Below are 19,151 nucleotides of genomic sequence, written 5' to 3'. Positions count from 1 at the left end.
TATTACAATTTCCATTTTATAGGTGAGGATACTAAGGTGAAGATAGGCCAAGTAACGTGCCCTAAGTCACACAACTAGTAAGTGGAGGAGCCATTTTCAAACTCATGCAATCAGCTCTCATCTCTGTTAGCTAAATATCCTGATCCTTCAAATGGATCAAATGGATCATAGTTCCCAGAATACACAACAAACCTAGACATCTTCCACTGGACAAACTCTCATATATTAACATTGCTCCTAAAAGCTGGGGCCCAGAAGTTCTGAACCAAATTCTTAGGAAATGGTCTGAAAGATTGGGAATAGCATGACATTTTCTTCTTTATTCCAGGTACTTTGTTGTTGTTGTTATTGTTTTTGTTATCATCAACACATTTGAAGACTGCATTCACCTTTTCTACCCCATATTTCAAATCGTTGATATAAATTTCATCTGTGGTCCTCCACATCCTATAAGCTTGGGAAGATAGGGACTAACTGGGTTTGGATCATTGCATTCCCAGTATATTATGCTGTGAGTCAACTAATTTCTATTTGCTGACTGAAAATGAACTAAAAGTTTTGTTTTGTTTTTTCTTTCACACGAACAACTGTCTAGCAGAGTCTTCTCATTTGGGTATTATATAATACACAAACAAACAAACCTAAACAGAGGACTTTACATTTATCCATGTCAGATTTCATCTTTTTCATTTTAGATCATTGATACAGGCTGTCCAGATCCATTTGGTTCCTGATTTTATCACCTGGTCCATTATATTTCCTCCCAATAATCTGTCATCTATCAATACAAATTGTCACTTTTCTATATCTTCATCAAAGTTATTCATTAAAAATATTGAGCAGGAGAGGGCCAATGACAAAGCCTGTCAACATGCCCAAAAGACCACCTTCTAGGCTTACTCTGACAAATCAACATATTTCTTTATTCTCACTTGGTAATTCAAGCCACTTATGAAGATGTTACACTACATTAAGTCAAGTCATAGGAAAATGGTAATTTGTAAATCAAAACTGCAAAAATATTGGCAATTCTATATAATGTAACCTAATCTAATCCAATCCATATTTCTTCATCTTCTCTTAAGACTGTCATATAAGAGTTGGCTAAATACCTCATTTAAATAAAACTAAATCCAAGCTGAATATGACTTTTGCAAGATTTATTATTTTTTATTAAGATGTATTATTATTAATTTGGTTTTTTAAAAAACTCAAAATATTGTTTTCTTGGCATGACTTGACTTTGTTCCAGTGCACTGCCTGCCCAACTGAATTATATGTTTATTATCTATGGAACCAAAGCTCTTATTTTATTTCTCACAGCATTCAGTAAAGTATTTTGCACATAATAAACACTCACAAAATGTTAAATAAATAAAATAATATTTTGAGTGTGCTCATAACTCATCCAACAAAAAATCTTCATTGAGAGGCTTTATGTATAATTTCCTGGAACTATCTCTTTTCAAAATATCTCCTATCACCAATCTAACTTCTCTTGGCTTTAATAACTTTTGGCACTTCCCACTCATATGAGACTCATATATCTGACATTTATAAACAAGAAAAAAAAATTCCTTTTCCTCATTAAAAATAACTTCTTTAGATCTATGGGAATTGAATATATACTAAGTTATCCAATGGGTTTGGCCCAGATATGGAGACTGCTGATGGTGCATGACAAAATAATAAACTAACGTCACCTGCCACAATCATAATGAATTCCCAAAATGAGTCATAGTATCCACTAAGTTACAAATGGCAAGAAATGTAAGTTTAACCTCTGTTTAGCCCTCAGGCAAAATTGATGCTGTATTAAAATACTCCAATATAAGCTTTTTCATATCACTCTATCAAATACTACATGACATGCTACTGCATAGCCAGCAAAAGTGAATTTCTGATAACACCAGGTCTAGTAAATGGAGCCTGAGAATACTTTTCTTAGCAAAATCCAGAGCTCTTCAGTGGGCTTATGATACAATAAAGTCACTTATAATTAGAGGAAAATATCAGCAGTGATTATGGGATTCTTTCCAATTATGGATTTCCTGATCCTTGAATTAAGACTTCTTTGGCTCTAAAATGAAGCAGACTAACACACTCAGACTATGTCTATCAATATTTCTGGGCTGGAAAGCTCATGTAATTCCAGGATTCTTGGTAAGCTGTCTGACTCTTTTACTGGCAGAGTTGTCTTTCAGAGTGAATTTATTATTTATAGATGATTGCTTATTTTCTATTAAAGTAATCTTCCATTTTCTACCTATGTTGTAGTTTTATGTTAAGGAAAAAAACAAAACAAAAGAGGGAAATTATGGTATCTGAATGAGTATGTGTTTATCTGTGCTATTCTTTGGAAACTGAAAGCCAAAGGATTCTAATGTGATTTTTTTTTTGTAATCTGACCATTTTTCCCATTTGTCTGAGGCTTATTATGTTTATCTGCGGATAACTACTATAATATTCTCAGTGCTACTTATTAAAACTCATCTCCTGAAGTCTTGCTCAACATTGCTAATTAACTTCTTCATTACCATAAGCATGCTGCTAAGCCACACTATTGTCATAAAATTTTTAAATGAATAAACAAAATCATGTAATATAAACAATGATACAGCTGCTCATTGTTTACACAGGTCAGCAAATAATGACCAAGTGCTACAGCCTGAATCAGTGAATATTATTCCTTCTCATTAATGGAAAAAGAAAGGAATCTAGTATAAGCTGAGTATGTCAAAATAGCAGGGAGCTCACATTTAGGATGTAGTCAGTGTTGTATCTCTGCCTACAGTACCCATAGATACCCTGCCAAATGATAACTATGTCCTACTTGTCCCATTTCAAGCAGTATAATCAGTCCACTTTAACACTAAAATGAATTGCTTTGAAATTTAAAAGGATCAATTCCATCACATATTCATTCTAATTAATTTAAGATCTTGAGTACAGAGCTGGACACAAAATTAAGAATTAAATAAGTATTTGTTAACAAAATGAATTATGTAAAATTTTTAGCCTTATTATATAAAATTAAGGAAATTTAAAAGGCCTCTGAATTATCTCAAAGAGAATATACTTAGAATCTAAAATCATAAATCATGATAGCTATTAGTGAAACAAGATTTTCAGATTTTCCATCTCTTAGATTTTCCTTTTTCCTATAGTTTAGCAATGCAAAAAACCCCAAGGCTTGTGTGAGGCTTCATATTATTTTATTACTTTTACTATTTCATATTATTTTAAACAGGAAAAATAGCAGAATTGCCTTACATACTAATCGGAATAGAGTACAGTCAAAACAAATAAACTTCATTCAACAAGAATGAATGACTGTATTTTCAGCTCTAAATCAGGGGGATGGATGGTGTAAAATTAAAATAATTAGAGGAAACTGAACAAAAAATCTTTGGAACAAACAACTACTATTTACCCTAGTCACTAAGCCAAATATTTCTAGGGATAACTCTAAATAATAGATATTTTTTTAAAGGCAAAAGGAAAATTTAACATAAAGTTTTTCATAAAAATAGTTATTTCCTTTAGTGGAACAGCAATTACATGCACAATTTTAATTTAAAAATTAAAATGATATAAAATTTTTGAGTGCCTTTTAAGCATATCAGCATATTTAATTCAACAGGTTCACATTTGAAAACATGCTTTTAAATTTTACATTCTTATTAGGTCAAAGCCACTAGATGTTTCTGTCTTAAAAGAGAAAAATGAGAGCAGCAGGGGGCTGGACCAAACAAAGATTACACATCAGCCTGATTCAGGATGGGCACGTTTTCTGCATCCACTCAGATCTCAGCTGGCAAATCTGAGTGCCATTCATGCCGGCTTTGAATAGCCAGAATAAATGAACAGTCAGAAAGAGTGATCGGACTCAGGCAGCAAAACAGCATTTCAAAACAGCTTGTCATCTGTCCATGTTTACAAAAGTCAGTGGGAATGGACAGAAGAAGGAACTATCATGTATTCCAGACTATGTGTTAGTATACTTGTAAAATTATGAGCATAAATGAAAAATTCAGAATTCTACCTATCTCACTTTTGATTACGAAACAAAACTTAGCCTTAAATTAGAACATGGAAGTTTGAGGTATTACTCATGGTTAAGGATGGGATTATACTGGTTGCTACGTTCCTTCAAATATAGTGACAGGTCTAATTTGCTTTCTTGCATATTTTTCACCTTTTTTTGTTTGTTTGTTTGTTTCCCAACATACGATTAGACCATGAGTGGTTGTGAGGCACTGCATGATTGCCTAGAGTCTCATTGCTCTTCTCACTGTGTTAATTAATTCCAGCTATTCAAGGTGAAGATGAATGGCATCTTGCATCGCTAGGACAAGCCTGAGAGGGGATGTGTCCGTCCTGTATCAGGCTACTGTTCTTTTCTGTCAACCACACAGGTAGTAATTCTATGAGGACACAAAACAGGGTCGTTTAATAAAACAAAGTGATGCATTTCACTGCCAGAACAGTCTTAGCCCAGAGAGGAGGTAGAAAGTATATATCGCTCCACAGATTCTTAATGCATTAAGTTAACATTCCTAAGATATAAATTTTATTTAAACCTTAGGGAATCTAGAGTGGTGCTTTTTTCCAAACCCAGAATCACCTTTAAAATATACTATCCCCTGGGCTTCCCTGATGGCGCAGTGGTTGGGAGTCCGCCTGCCGATGCAGGGGACACGGGTTTGTGCCCCGGTCTGGGAGGATCCCATATGCCTCGGAGCGGCTGGGCCCGTGAGCCATGGCCGCAGAGCCTGAGCGTCCGGAGCCTGTGCTCCGCAACGGGAGGGGCCACAACAGTGAGAGGCCCGCGTACCGCAAAAAAAAAAAAAAAAAAAAAAAAAAAAAAAAAAAAAAAAAAAAAAAATATATATATATATATATATACTATCCCCACGCCTCACTTTGCATACTGAATCAACATTTTAGTCCTGTGATTTGAAAGAGACAGGAAATCTGCATTTTAACATGCTCCCTCAGTGATTTTTACAGCCTCTTTGCAGGAGTCATCAGATAGGGGATTGGGAAACACTTAAAGGCAACAAATATCACAGAAAGGCAATCAACAAATATCACAGAAATTTAGAAAGCAAAAAAAAAAAAAAGTTTAATATTTTAAATTATACTCCATAGTGTATACTAACCCTAATATATACAACCTAGGGGTTATGGCCTACACAGTAATTCTCAAATTTATCAGCCTATTAAAAATAGATTACTGAGATTCACCCCCAGAGTTTCTGATTTAATCTGGAGTGAGACCTGAGAATTTGCATTTGTAACAAGTTCCTGCTGGACTACGCTTTGAGATCCATTATCCTGTATAACTTAGGAATCGCTTGCCTATAACCTACTTGCACACACTTAAGTTCTATTACACAAAGAAATATAAAAAGAGGCTTTAATTCACCAAAGTATTTAAAACCACTGTTCACTAGAACAAAATTATTTGCCTCCCAAAATTACTACATAAAATTGCAGCAAAACACTCTAGTACTTTTACTATGAATGGTTTTTAATATGATTACACCAAGATAAAAACCATTAGTGCTTCTCCTTCATCAAAAATATTCATTGGTGTCCTAACTGCCCGTGGGCACCCACGGACGTGGTTTGGTGCTGAAGATAGCACAGCCCCCAGCGGTCACTCCTGGGTTGCCTGGGCAAGCCGGGCTGGTGACAGGAGGAGGATGAGGGGCCAGGGAAGCTTCAGGCCACCCCAAGACCCTGTGTCCTGGACCAAAGCCCCTCCCAGCCCCAAACCACAGGAGACCCCCTGCGCTGGTTTTCTCTCTCCCTCGTCTCTCTCCATCCTATTGGTGACCTTCTCAGTCTGTCTCCATCCCTGTCTTTATTTTCTCTTCTCTCTTTGTATCATCTGTTCTCTCTGTGTCTGTCTGCTTTTTCTGTATCTTCTTTCTTTCTGTCTCTGCCTTTTCTCTGCCGTCTCCAGCTTTCTCCTGTCTTTTCTCTTGTGCTCCACCCGGGTCTCTCCTCTTGTGCATTTTTGTTTCCTGTCCTCAGCCCCCTCCTCACCTTCATTTACATCCAACCTTTGTTCTCTCTCCCTGCCATCTTTTCCTAATTCACCAAATCTCACATGTCGCAAAAGAGAAAAAAGGAAAAAAAAAAAAATCAAAACACAAAAAATATTCATTGGATATCTTATTTCAATGGTTAATAGTCTATGTTCAATAAACATACTTACCTACTTCTTCCTAGAAAATAAAAGCATGAACATAAAAAGGGCATAGTTGTATAAATAAAAAAATAATATTGAAAGTTTCAGATGGGCAATTTATCTGCTTTATTGTCAAAGCTAACAGTAAAATATTTAAGTTTCATGTCTGATTAGAATGGTTGACTCTCTTTTCATTCAAATTCAATGTGGGTATATTTAAACTCATGGTTGTCTTTTTATGTTTTTGCCTTTTCAATTTTTATCCTTACAAACAACTGGTGAAAACTGATGCTTTAAAAGTTTAAAAGTCAAAATTGACAGAAAATACCAGTAAACCAAATAATATAATGACTCTGTAGTCAAGGGGTAGAAGCAAAGTTTCTAGGAATGCCCAATACTTTTAAGAACTACTAATTTTCTTCCTTAGCAAAGAAAAAAAAGCTAGAAATGGAGTAAGGCTCCTCTCTTACAGTTTCATTCTCTCAGTAAGACTGTTTCTTATTTGTGTGTCCTAGTCACAAGGGGGTGGGAATTAGGTAGTTGGGTAATTGTCCTGAACACAGTTAGAAGGCCTTTTTACATTCCACCATAGAATTCTAAATAGTTTATTGTTACTCTAGTCATGTGGAATATTAGCTTAATTTTCAGAAATTTATTTCAAAGATTTCAGAGACTTAACATATTCACTAAAGAAATTTGGGAAAACCCAGAAAAGCTCAAATCTGAACCATTAAGAAATTAACTATCATTAAAACTCTGGATCCTCAGCTTGTTAAAAAATGTACTAGGTATAAATGAATAGGCCTATGCTACATAAATCATTTTTTAAAAACTTAAAAAAAATTTCAAACATAAACAATAGTAGAAAAATGTATAATGACCTGAATTCCAAATCATTTAAACCTGCTTTCTAAGAAAAATTAGCAATACATAATGAATATTTCTGATATCATTAAATATTCTTAAGTCACATGACTTTGTTAGTTGTACTGCTGAGGCACTTAATAAGTGATCTAATAATTGTATATAAGTTTAACGGGAAAGTAGAAATCAATATATTCAAGAAGAATACATGTGTTGCTTAGGGAAAACAGCTCTCACGGAAAGAATTTACACAGAAATAACTATGAAACTCTTTTTTTTTAATACAGAGTAACTGTATCACAGATATTACCTTCAATTTAAATGAATTCATGTTTTTCTTTTATGTAATTAAAATATTATAAAATTATACTCTGCAAAGGTACCTTTTATTAGGCACTATATACATTGCACAATAACATATAATGCTATCTGTACTCTATATGGATATATTTTTAAAAACTCACTATATTTTATAAACTACTAAAGGAGTTTCAAAAATAAGTTTGACTATATTTTTTACTTTAATAGATGATTTTAGGCTCTAACCCCAATATACAATTCAACTCCACTAGATAATTATTTTTTATATTCCTTATGTGATATTTTGTCCTGAAATTCAATACTTTCATGGCACGTATCTCTTAAGATTAACATCTTTTTCAGGTGTATAACTCAGAGAACTAAAACCTCCACCTTAATTCACATATGTCTTCTAGTTCACTATTTGGTTTAGAAAATTTTAGCTTTTCCATGCTTGCAGAAACTGGGCACTTGAACCTGTGTCATAGCATTGTAAATTCTTAACTTTGGAACATGATCAGCTAACTCAGTAGTCCTGTTCATCCCCTGAAGTACTTTGCCATGTTCCTGAAAGCTTAAAAATTATTGTTATACCAAAAGCTGTTATAGGAATCCAGAATATATGAATCTATTCATACTCAGGGGGAAAATTCAGTGAAGGAGGTATAAAAATACTTTTAAAGCAATTAAATTATCAAGAATTGTTTAATGTGCAGTGGCTGAAACACATAATAGCTACTATTATGTCACACTCAATTAAAATTTCAGAGTAAAATTTTCCTTTTCTGACAAGAGAGGGCTTCTTTTACTAACAATGTAATGATTTCTGAGAAAGAGTTACGGGAGTTAAAGGTTGTTGGTACTTTGGCAAATTGTAATCCTGGCTTCTTTAAGTTATTACAGCCAGCTTGAGACCAAATGGAATGATATTACTAGAAAGAGTAAATTTCAGTATTAGATCTTTTCTTACTTATCATTTCATTGTACCAGTACTTAACTTAGTATATTTCTTTCTAAGGAATAACTGATCACATAATGCTTCCTTCTACCTTCAACACTGACCAGGGCTTTTAATATCTCTGTGCCAGCGAAGATAGATGTCACATTCATGTCTCCTATTCCAGCTGCTTATTAGTCACTTGGGCAACCACACACAAAGCTTGCTCTCTATGCACACATGTAAGAAAGTTTCTCCAGTGAGCAAACCTAGAAGTGGATTTGCTAGTATATAGGATATGCCAATCATGTAGACATGGGCTCTACTAAATATTGCCAAGTTTCTCTCAAAAGTGGTTAACAAAAATTTATATTTCAGCCAGCAAGGTATAAATATTCCATACTTTGTCTTTGATTTTATCTTTAACCACTTGAGGTTATTTCTTAAATCAATCTTGGAAAATAACATTTTTAAATGCATGCTCTTTCATCACCTTCCCTTTGAAGAAAGGGAACTCATTCATTTCTTGTCCATTTATTTTTAGGAAAAAAAAATATTTCCCTCATTCTTTGCCTCACTAACTCCTTTCTTTTCCTTCTTCGTTTTACTTTTAACTCATTTTGCTAATCTTGCTCATAGATAGTAACCATAATAGTATTGCTAGCAAAACATCTGGATTAAGAAAATGGAAATAAGTTAAGTAGAAATAAATCTAACAAAGAGCCAGTCCCCAAAGCTCTAAAGTCTTTTATTTTTATTTTTATTTTTTTAATATCTTTATTGGATATAATTGCTTTACAATGGTGTGTTAGTTTCTGCTGTATAACAAAGTGAATCAGTTATACATATACATAAATCCCCATATCTCCTCCCTCTTGCATCTCCCTCCTTCCCTCCCTATCCCACCCGTCTAGGTGGTCACAAAGCACCAAGCTGATCTCCCTGTGCTATGCGGCTTCTTCCCATTAGCTATCAATCTTACATTTAGTAGTGTATATATGTCCATGCCACTCTCTCACTTTGTCCCAGCTTACCCTTCCCCCTCTCCGTGTCCTCAAGTCCATGTTCTATGTCTGCATCTTTATTCCTGTCCTGCCCCTAGGTTCTTCAGAACCATTTTTTTTTTTTTTTTAGATTCCATACACATCTGTTAGCATACGGTCTTTTAAATTGCTCAGAATTTCCACAAAAGTTTCTAAGTCTTCTAATCCTCCAATAATTCAATCTGTTTCTTCAAGCATTTCTAGGAACAGGAACACACACACACACACCCCTCATCAAATCTATGCACCATTATATCATATTCTATTGTATGTTTGTGTGTATTATAATTTTTTCCCCTGTAAATATAAACTGTTTCAGCTTCATGACTTAGTCAAATAAACCTGGGCTTCTTTGAAACCCACATCTACATTTATCAACTGGGTTTATCTGGACAGATGATTTTACATTTCTGAGTCTTATTTTCCACATCTGTACTTCATAGCATTTTTTTTAAGCGTTAAGGCATGTGTGTGAAACCCAGTACAATTTGGAAGGGATGTCAGGTGCTTTGTGTGTGTGTGTGTGTGTGTGTGTGTGTGTGTGTGTGTGAGAGAGAAAATGGAAGTGATCTGGAGCCATCTCTTCAGTTCTCCAAAGTGTGTGTGTGTGTGTGTGTGTGTGTGTGAGAGAGAAAACAGAAGTGATCTGGAGCCATCTCTTCAGTTCTCCAAAGTCCTCTCCAGAAACACCTGTAGCTTCTACATCCTACACCATCCTCCTGACTAGACCTCTGCACCTCTACTTTACTAGAGCAGGTCTTGGCCGGGGATGGGGGGAGGGGAGTACATAGCAAAGCAGTGGAGACTGCTCTCTCTCAGTCTTCAGCCAAATGAGACCAGAGACCCAGGTGAGGAAGGCCTGCCCGTCTGCCAGCCAACCTGTTGTAATATGTTGATACTGTTTCATACACTGATACTGTTTGCCAAGCACTGGAGCAAGGCACATGCCAAGGAGGGCCCTCCACCCCACTGCCCAGATGGCCAGATGCAGGGCAGAGTGCAGTAGGTGCTTCGTAACACTAGCTGCTGTTTGCTTGTCCTTATTCTAAATGAGTTTGATGTGGCCTCTTGCTACTTTGCATTTGCTACTTCATTTTACCTGCTTTACTTATATTCTACCACCTGTACATTGCCTTCCTGCTTTTCCCTTGATCCTTAGCTATGGAACCTGTATTCTTTTAAATTACTGATTGGAGGCAACATGACATAGCAGAAAGTCAGACAGACTAATATTCTAACTGTAACTCTGTACTATGTATGTGACATTTGAGTTATTTACCGTCCCAGATCCTAAATTTCTTTATCTGGAAATGAGAATAATGTTTTCTTTGCATGATTTTTACTAGGATTAAATTTGGTAATCTATGTAAAAGGCTAGAAAAGAAAGCACTCGACAAACAGTAGCTAATAAGTACTACTATTTTGACACCCCTCCCCCTTTCTCCTTCTGTTTCTTCTTATTTGTCTTCACTATTCTGTAAACTCCATGAGGGCAGGGCCAATGCCTGCCCTGTTCACAGTTGTAACCACAGAGTATAGCACAGTGCTTGGCCTCAGCTACCTAAAGCCAAGTCTCTTGAGTAATGAAAGGAAGTAAGGAAGGGAGAAAGAAGAGAGAAAGAGAGGAAGAAAGACCTATCAATCAATCATTGGACTTCTGACTTAAGCCCAGTCTGGCTCCCTGCTTCTGCTTTCTGCAGCAGGTTTGATTTTGTGCCTGAATTTCACTTTTCACCTTTGACCTTATCTTAATATTTCCAATTCCACTTTCAAGCTTCTTCTCCACAAAAAGGTTGAAGGATTTACTTTTCTGTATCAAAATAAAGAATGAATTTTCAGAAACCCCTTCCTGACTATTATTACTATTTGTCTCAGATTTCTCTCAGTGCGCTTCTCTATAAAATATAAAAGTCTCTTTTAGGGCTTCCCTGGTGGCGCAGTGGTTGAGAGTCCGCCTGCCGATGCAGGGGATACGGGTTCGTGCCCCGGTCTGGGAAGATCCCACATGCTGTGGAGCGGCTGGGCCCGTGAGCCATGGCCGCTGAGCCTGCTCGTCCGGAGCCTGTGCTCCACAATGGGAGAGGCCACAACAGTGAGAGGCCCACATACCGCAAAAAAAAAAAAAAAAAAAAAAAAAAAAAAAAAAGTCTCTTTTATTTTAATATGTAAATATGTATACTATACAGCAAAATTATCATAGATTTTGAAATTTTGTTTTCATAAATTTAAAAAGTTTATGATTTTGTATTTTTATTGAACAAAGTATTTTTAAGTGCCATTTTCTCTCGAAAGCAAAAGTTTCTTCAAAAACATTTCTTATTTAAAAAATTAGCATAAGAGATAATTCTAAGTTATGAAATCAACAAATACCTAACTTCGCTTGCATTTGTATATTTTTGGTAGAATTGTTTTTCCTAACATTAGTTTTAAAAATCCAAATTTTAAGGCTAAAATATTTCAGTCACATGACTCTTCAAAGAGAAAGTCCTAGATAATTTTAATTTGTATTTTGATTGGGGTAAGTGGATGCATAGAGTTTGGCTATGAATTTGTACTACTGAAGGGAATGAAGAGAAGCAGGCAAATTCTTATTAAGCAAACAAAAAAGATATTATCCATTTGTTTTCAGGGAAATCTGACATGTCTCATCCCATAAAATTATACCTGTAATTTAGGTATCTTAAATTTTTGGTCATTAATCATTAGTATCTGAGAATTTAGCCCTGTGGTGGAAAGTAGTTATTAAGAGGGAAATACTCTTCTGCTTAAATTCATATTTTTGCTTGTCAACCCTATTCTAAGGTATTTGTTCATTGTCTAAAATTAAAAAGAAAAATAACAGAGAAATAAAGCAAATGTCAGACTTTGCTATATAATAAAGTTAATTCTCAGTTATTTATGTCAATATGGATAGGAGCAGAGTATTCTAAAGTGGAACCCCTCAGATAACCAGAAATCCCATGATAATCACTATTGCCAACCCTGACAAGATGGGCTAATAATGAGCAGCCAACTATTTCAGTTCCACCTGCCTGCCCTCTGGTGGATGTACTAATGAGCAGTGAAATGGCTACAGAAAAGACAGCTGGTGTGAGTGGGAAGCTTATTCACAAGTCATCTTTTATGACTGTGAGCTACATGTAGAAATAATCATGATTATTGTCCTAATAATTATACATTTATCAGGGACATCACTCTGTAGGAAAAAAAATTAATAAGTTAGTAACATTTGTGAACCTTGCAGCTTGTCTCCTTTATTAGGAGGGTCACCTAGGTGTGGGATGAATGGCTAACACTGGGCTCAGCTGTACAAAGCCAGGTCCAGCTAGCTGTGCTTTGTACAGGACTGCGATGTTGATATTCAGAGCCCGAAAAGCAGAAGGTGTTGTTCTAGGAAAGGTTTAGCCTTCAATTATGAAGAAGAAAAATACAAGACATGTAAAAACAAACATAAGAGAATTCAGCTGATGTTAAGTGGCAATGGAATAGCTATTGCAAATTTTGCAAGTTTTGGCTGTGCTCCCTGAAAAATCACCAGCAGCAATGACCGTCAGGCAGCAGCTGTCACTACAGGCAATGAAGAAGCATTGGAGAGAAAAAGAGGGGGCTCCTCTGCAGACAGGCAAACAGATGATGCATAAAAATACAGACCTGGATGAAATTAGCAACAAGTAGCTATTTTTTCTTTCTGTAAAGTTCACTCAGCTACTAAGAGAGATGTAAATTAAACTTTAGAGACAATGTGGCATCTCAAGTGGAACTGTGAAGCAATCCTAACCCATACACTGAGGACAAGTTTGATTGAAAATCCCACTACTTTCAGGCTCTATTTTGTGACTAGGGTGCAACATATTTAACTAAATCGTTCAGGAAGCAGATTCAGCTACTTATTAAACACGTGACAGTTTCGAAATGTTCAAGATTCTCTGCCCAGCACTCACATTACTCAACTGTCAAAGTAAAGGGCTCAGATATATGATGTGAAAATTACATTTTAACGAGGTGTCATGTGTGTTTAAAGTTCTTATTCATCACTACATAGCCACAGCTTTTACTGGAGACACAGATGCACTTAATTAGCATATTATAAGGACAGAAGGTTCACCTTATCTGCATTGTTAAACTGTTATGTGTAGGCTTTTTGTTGTGGTTTTAGAGTCTACTATCTTCAGCATATACAAGAATGATTACATTTACATAATCTCAAATGGCTTTCAAGAAAATGTGGATTGTATTTGGGAAGCAGAAGAGTAGGCACTAGACAGTAGCTACATGTCCTTATCATTTGTGGTTCATACTGACTGCTTGATGTGTTTCACTAAACCTCAACCAACAGATTTTTAGATCTGTTAGACACACTAATTTCAGAAAAATTTTGGCTCTGGGCTTCTCTGTCTATTCTTATTATCAACCTGAGCCTACTTCTTCTTCCTTCAGTAGGAAATAGTGGAAAATATTTGTATATTTGACAAGGAATGTTTGGATTATTCAGTGGACACTTTAGAAGCAAAATGGAAGAGTCAAAGAAAATACCTCACATCTCCTATTTATCAATGAATAATGAACTCAGCACAAGGTGCTAAAGGCAAGTAAAGCAACTATTTAATTCCCTCACACCAGATATATCAGGACATCAGGTAGAATTTTAGAATTATGATGCTGACATGAGAATCACTCAAATAACTTGTGAAATAGCTAAGTATTATTTGGAGGTTTTTAATGTGTATCTTACAAAAGATAGCCAATTGGAGGCAATGATGAATGTATAGTTTTATCGTATTTTATAGGACAGGAAAAAGGCTCAGTTAAAAGTACATTTGAGGGCTTCCCTGGTGGCGCAGTGGTTGAGAGTCCGCCTGCTGATGCAGGGGACATGGGTTCGTGCCCTGGTCCGGGAAGATCCCACATGCCGCCGAGTGGCTGGGCCCGTGAGCCATGGCCACTGAGCCTGTGCATCCGGAGCCTGTGCTCTGCAACGGGAGAGGCCACAACAGTGAGAGGCCCGCGCACCACAAAAAGAATAAGTAAATAAAAGTACATTTAAGAAAAATTCTAGATTTGCTAGTTCTCTGCTCAGAAAAAAAAAAAATAGCACTTTCATATTTACTTTATCCTCAGGTGCTAATGCTTACAGGCATTTTTGATACTGGTGTCCAAAACCAAATCAATTCACCTGTTCTGCACACGAAAAGTATTTTCAAAGGAACACACTTATTCACTTGAATACACTTTCTATTTTCTCTAAGTTGAAAAAATTCCTGTAATTCATTAACCAAAAAATTTGAGAATAGGTTCCGAAAATAAAATTCATTGAACAGTTGTTCACTTTCTTTCCCATTGTAAATACTGACTAATTTCTCTAATTACTTCTTCTGGAAGAAAGTGCATTAGGTGTTAAAGTGCTTTGGCACTTTTTAACAGACCTAACTTCCTTTAGGTTACCAAATATCGCTACAATCTGAGTGAAGGGGAGAAGTAGGTATGGGTGGTATATGGGGAATAAATGGGGTGACATAACATTTCTAGATCATAGGATTGCATGGTAAACTGTGAAGAGGACTACCTGAGAAGCATACATGTAATCTTAATAAAAGAAATGTTAGGACTAATACTCCCATTCCCATAATATGCTGAAAAAGAAGGTTTTATATATATTATAATTCATTTATTTATTTCTTAAATTATTCAACAAATCTTGACAGAGTATGATTTCACTGTTGAAAAATAGAGGCAATTGTTTGGAGTACAGATCTATGGTAATTATCTAATCATGAGAACTACAAATTAGATTTGCATCTGCAGAGTGTCTGACACATGGGGATACTGAGATCACTTCTGCCAAGTGAATGCATCCAGACACATAGCTTCAGTAGGCATACTTTCCACTACTACTGTCATGGAAGGGAGCATGAATCTCAAGTTGGGCTGAATTTTAATAGCTGAGTAATTTTTAAATAAATTATACGAGCTGTAGTGCCTTAAGCCCCTCAATCAGATAATATGGATAATAATGGTCCTTGTAGGGTTGGCATGTAGATTTTATGTTAATTTTGCTGCGCCTATCACATATATCATAACAATAATCTTCCGAGATAGGTATTATTTTTTTCCCATTTTATAGTTGAGGAAACTAAGACCAAGAGGCTCAGTAGCCTGCCTATAGTCAAACAAGCGCCTGAGGCAGAATTAAAACACAAGTCCTTCAGGCTCCCAGACCCATGTTAGAGGCAGTATGCCACCTCCATGGATGCTTCACCTGAGGATTTTTATACATCTCAGAGAACATATTTGTCTAAACTTCCAACACCCAGATCTTTTAATTTACAGAATAGTAATATTCAGTAGAAGTAAAACACAGATACCCCATTACATAAAAACCTCAAAAGCGTGACTTTTTAATGATTAGAGCTCAGTTGAAATCAGAGCAAAAATACTCAGCTTGCTTCCAACAGATGGCAACAGAAAATATACTGTAGATCTATGGACTTAGAATTAGTCAGAATTAGTCTTTTTGACCCTAACATATTTATAGTAAGTTGGTTTCCATACATAGACACATAAGAAGATCCATAATAAGAATACATTAAATGAAATTTCTTTGAAAAATGTCAATGTAATTTATACTAAAGAAAAACACTCAGTTGAAACTGTGTAGAATAAGGTGAACAGCCTCCATTAATGCTAACTGAAATTCTCATATTCATGCATAAAATGTACACTTATTATTATTCTACACTTATTCTTTCTACCTCTAAACTGTTAAGTCCACACCAAAGTACTAGCTTTTTAATTTGAGCATTCATGCATGAAAGTTGATAATTTTTCTTGTGATTATATATACAAATTTAATACAGCTGAAATCTCACTCTTTGCAAAACATAAGAGAGCTTCACTGTCATTTAAAAAGAGTGAAAACTGAATCTCCTGGCTTAAGTTAGGAATTTGTTTCAGAAGCTGAACTTTATCATTTCTCAGTGTTTGTCACTTTAAAAACATGCTTTTAACAAATAGGAGCACTAGTACAAGTGGGCAAGATGGCTGATAATTTAACTCCCATAATTAAACAAACAAACAAAATTAAATGAGTGGTATAATTTTCCTATGTCCACACTTACAATGCCATCATATATATGGATACACACATAATTTTATTAAAGTACGTTAGAAATATTTTTTGGCAAGTCTCTAAATACATGAGGCTATGGTATCTTCTTTTTCTTTAAGGATAATTTATAAACACTAAGCTAAGAATTTGCTTCAGTCCATCAAATCAAAACCTGGAATGTTAATTAATTTTAACCTATCTATTATTCTAAACAAAAATAATGCATGATCTTTCCAATAAATAAAATGAATATACGTTACTGCCCCTTATTCACGGACATTAAAAGATGGTGAGTTATTATATATTATTTCTTTGGAGGCAATTAGAAATTACTCCAGTTACAATTAAAAGTCAAAAAAGGCTAAGAACCACTCGTCAAGAGTTTTCACTGCCAAAATATGAATTTTGGTTTAAGAACATCACAGATCTGAAAGAACTGTCTTCCCAGAATATTCCAGATGATTTGCTTAGGTTTTTAATTGAAGGATATGTTGGATTGAGAAACCTTACCTGTACAGAGGTTAGCCAGGTCTACGAGATTTTTGAGAACTTAGTAAGGAGAAGTTGCTTTTGCTGCTGTTGTATATTAGGCTTCTCCTTCCACACAAAGCAATTCAACATAATATCAGCATTGCTGGCCATGGAAAGAATTGCTGTCACTCTTACAGGGATTAGAGAAAATGTCACCCAATTTGACACTCTATCACAGTGAGAAGTGGAAAGGCATTCATTCATTCATCCATTCATTCATTCAACCAGGAATTATTGAGCCTTTATTTTCTATATGCCATATATGACACTAGTGTCTAAGAAGGCAGAAATAATGGTCAGATGAAAAATAATAAAAAGATGGGTAAGGCAAGATTACTGGCTCTATGGCACTTAGGATCTAATTGTATAAGAAGATATGTATATAGTGAAGTAAGTTAGTAAGCAGAATGACATGCTAGTAAAAGCAAGGTAAAAGCAATGCAGAAAATAAGAAATATTAACATGTAAGCACTAGAAGAAAAAAATTAAACTATGAATTGCTACATTACTATCGAAATTCGGACACCTATATCTTACTTTTCCATTATACTTTATCAGGAGGAACAATATTATTGCTAGTTAAAATAATTTAACTTCTAGACTAAGATAATTCTGCTCATTTGTGCAAATAGAAATGTAAAAGATAAAGCAATTTATGACTGTCTTTAAATAATATTAAAAGTAAACAGTATGTTCTAGAGAGGAAAAATACAATTTTAAAGAATGGGAATTAAAGCTTGTCTCATTTTTTTCAAAGCTGAGTTTTGCACTGCTGTTTCTTATAAAATTGAGATCTATTTTTTTGTCTGTATCAGTTATGAACATTTTTCTGTATGTATTAATTACATACACTCAGACATATGTACAGTCAAACTGACAATATTCCCAGTAGGGGTGGTCATATATGATGCTCTTGGTGAGTTGAATATATTGGTGCAGGCCTCCTGAAGAATTATATCAAGCCAACCCTTTGACATTTTCCAAGTGGAGAGCACTTCACAGGGCATGTCACAATTAATTAGATGGGATGGCATTCTATTTTTGCAAAGGTTTTGTGTACTTCACTACACAAAGAACTAACTAGCTGATAATGAAAATGCCCTTCAAATAAGGGCTGAAGGTTGGAGACTAGCTGCACAGAGGAGGAAGAGTCAGTTTCTTATGCCTATATTTTTTTAAAGTTGAAAGTGATTAACAGCAACAATTCTTTAGCTGAAAAGACAATGAATAACTTTCAATACACAGGCCAGAAGAAAGACCACAAAAGGATGTCTAATCAAAATATACAATCAACTTACTAAGAGCAAGTTGTAAATATTGCCCCTTAACGTACCATCAAAAGTCAAACTTACCTGATCTACTATCCAGAGGTCCAAAATCCAAAGAATATTTCACGACGTGATAGTTATTCCATACATAAAGAAGGTTGTCCCTGGGATTGTAATCCACAGCTGCTATGTACTGGTATGAATTGGGAAAGGGTACATCCACCAAACTATCCTTACTTTGGTCGGTGTTGTAAATGTAGTCAATCTTATTCCCTGTGGCCTCGTTGTCATCATCCTCATATACAGATTTGACGACATACAGAATCCCACATATCATAAATGCGTTGGAAGCTGACCTTTTATCATATGCAGTATCCCATGTCCCTTCAATCCGTAGGGTGTAAGGGTTCAACTGACTAATGACAATTTTACCATTGTTTTGTTCTGTTGCATAGATTACCCATAGCCCATTCTCATCCACTGCCAGGTCTATGTCAGATTTGCCTCCCCAACGGTAAGGGGAGGTATCATGGTAATTGGCATTTGCTATGATAGCCTCTCCACTCTTTATCCTAGTCCGCAAATCAAATTTTACTATGTTCCTGGTGCGCTCTTTATTGAAGAACAAAGCTCCGTCATACACTACAAATCCTGTGCCATCCACCCTGTGAGGGAGCTTGTAGGTTGTAGTTGGCCTTCCAGCAATGAAGTCATCCTTGGATGAGTACTCAGTCAGGGTATCAGTTCTGTAGGGGGTCCAGGGCATATAATAAATCTTGTCAGAAGCCTGCAGAGGGTCTTTGCACCATGCCCCAGATTGGTGGTCGGACTCAAACAAATGTTCACTCTGGTATACTCCTTTTAGTAGTCCAGGACAAAGAAAAACTGTTGGAAGGGAAAG

The 19,151-nt window shown here is 35.6% G+C and overlaps 1 protein-coding gene across 13 annotated transcripts in view; it reads right to left on the bottom strand.

The window, feature by feature from the left end:
- The window catches only part of ADGRL3 (adhesion G protein-coupled receptor L3), a 588,406-nt gene that overhangs the window by 304,606 nt on the left and 264,649 nt on the right, over positions 1-19,151 (bottom strand). For all 13 annotated transcript variants that reach the window (XM_007446078.1, XM_007446073.1, XM_007446080.1 and 10 more), the window contains one exon: positions 18,335-19,135. In XM_007446078.1, coding sequence (XP_007446140.1) covers positions 18,335-19,135 — 801 coding nt within the window. The remainder of the gene's footprint in view (positions 1-18,334; positions 19,136-19,151) is intronic.

The sequence above is a fragment of the Lipotes vexillifer genome, unplaced genomic scaffold (assembly GCF_000442215.2).
Source record: "Lipotes vexillifer unplaced genomic scaffold, Lipotes_vexillifer_v1.1 scaffold462, whole genome shotgun sequence".
NCBI classification, from domain to species: domain Eukaryota; kingdom Metazoa; phylum Chordata; class Mammalia; order Artiodactyla; family Lipotidae; genus Lipotes; species Lipotes vexillifer.
This window is presented reverse-complemented; position numbering and strand designations above follow the sequence as displayed.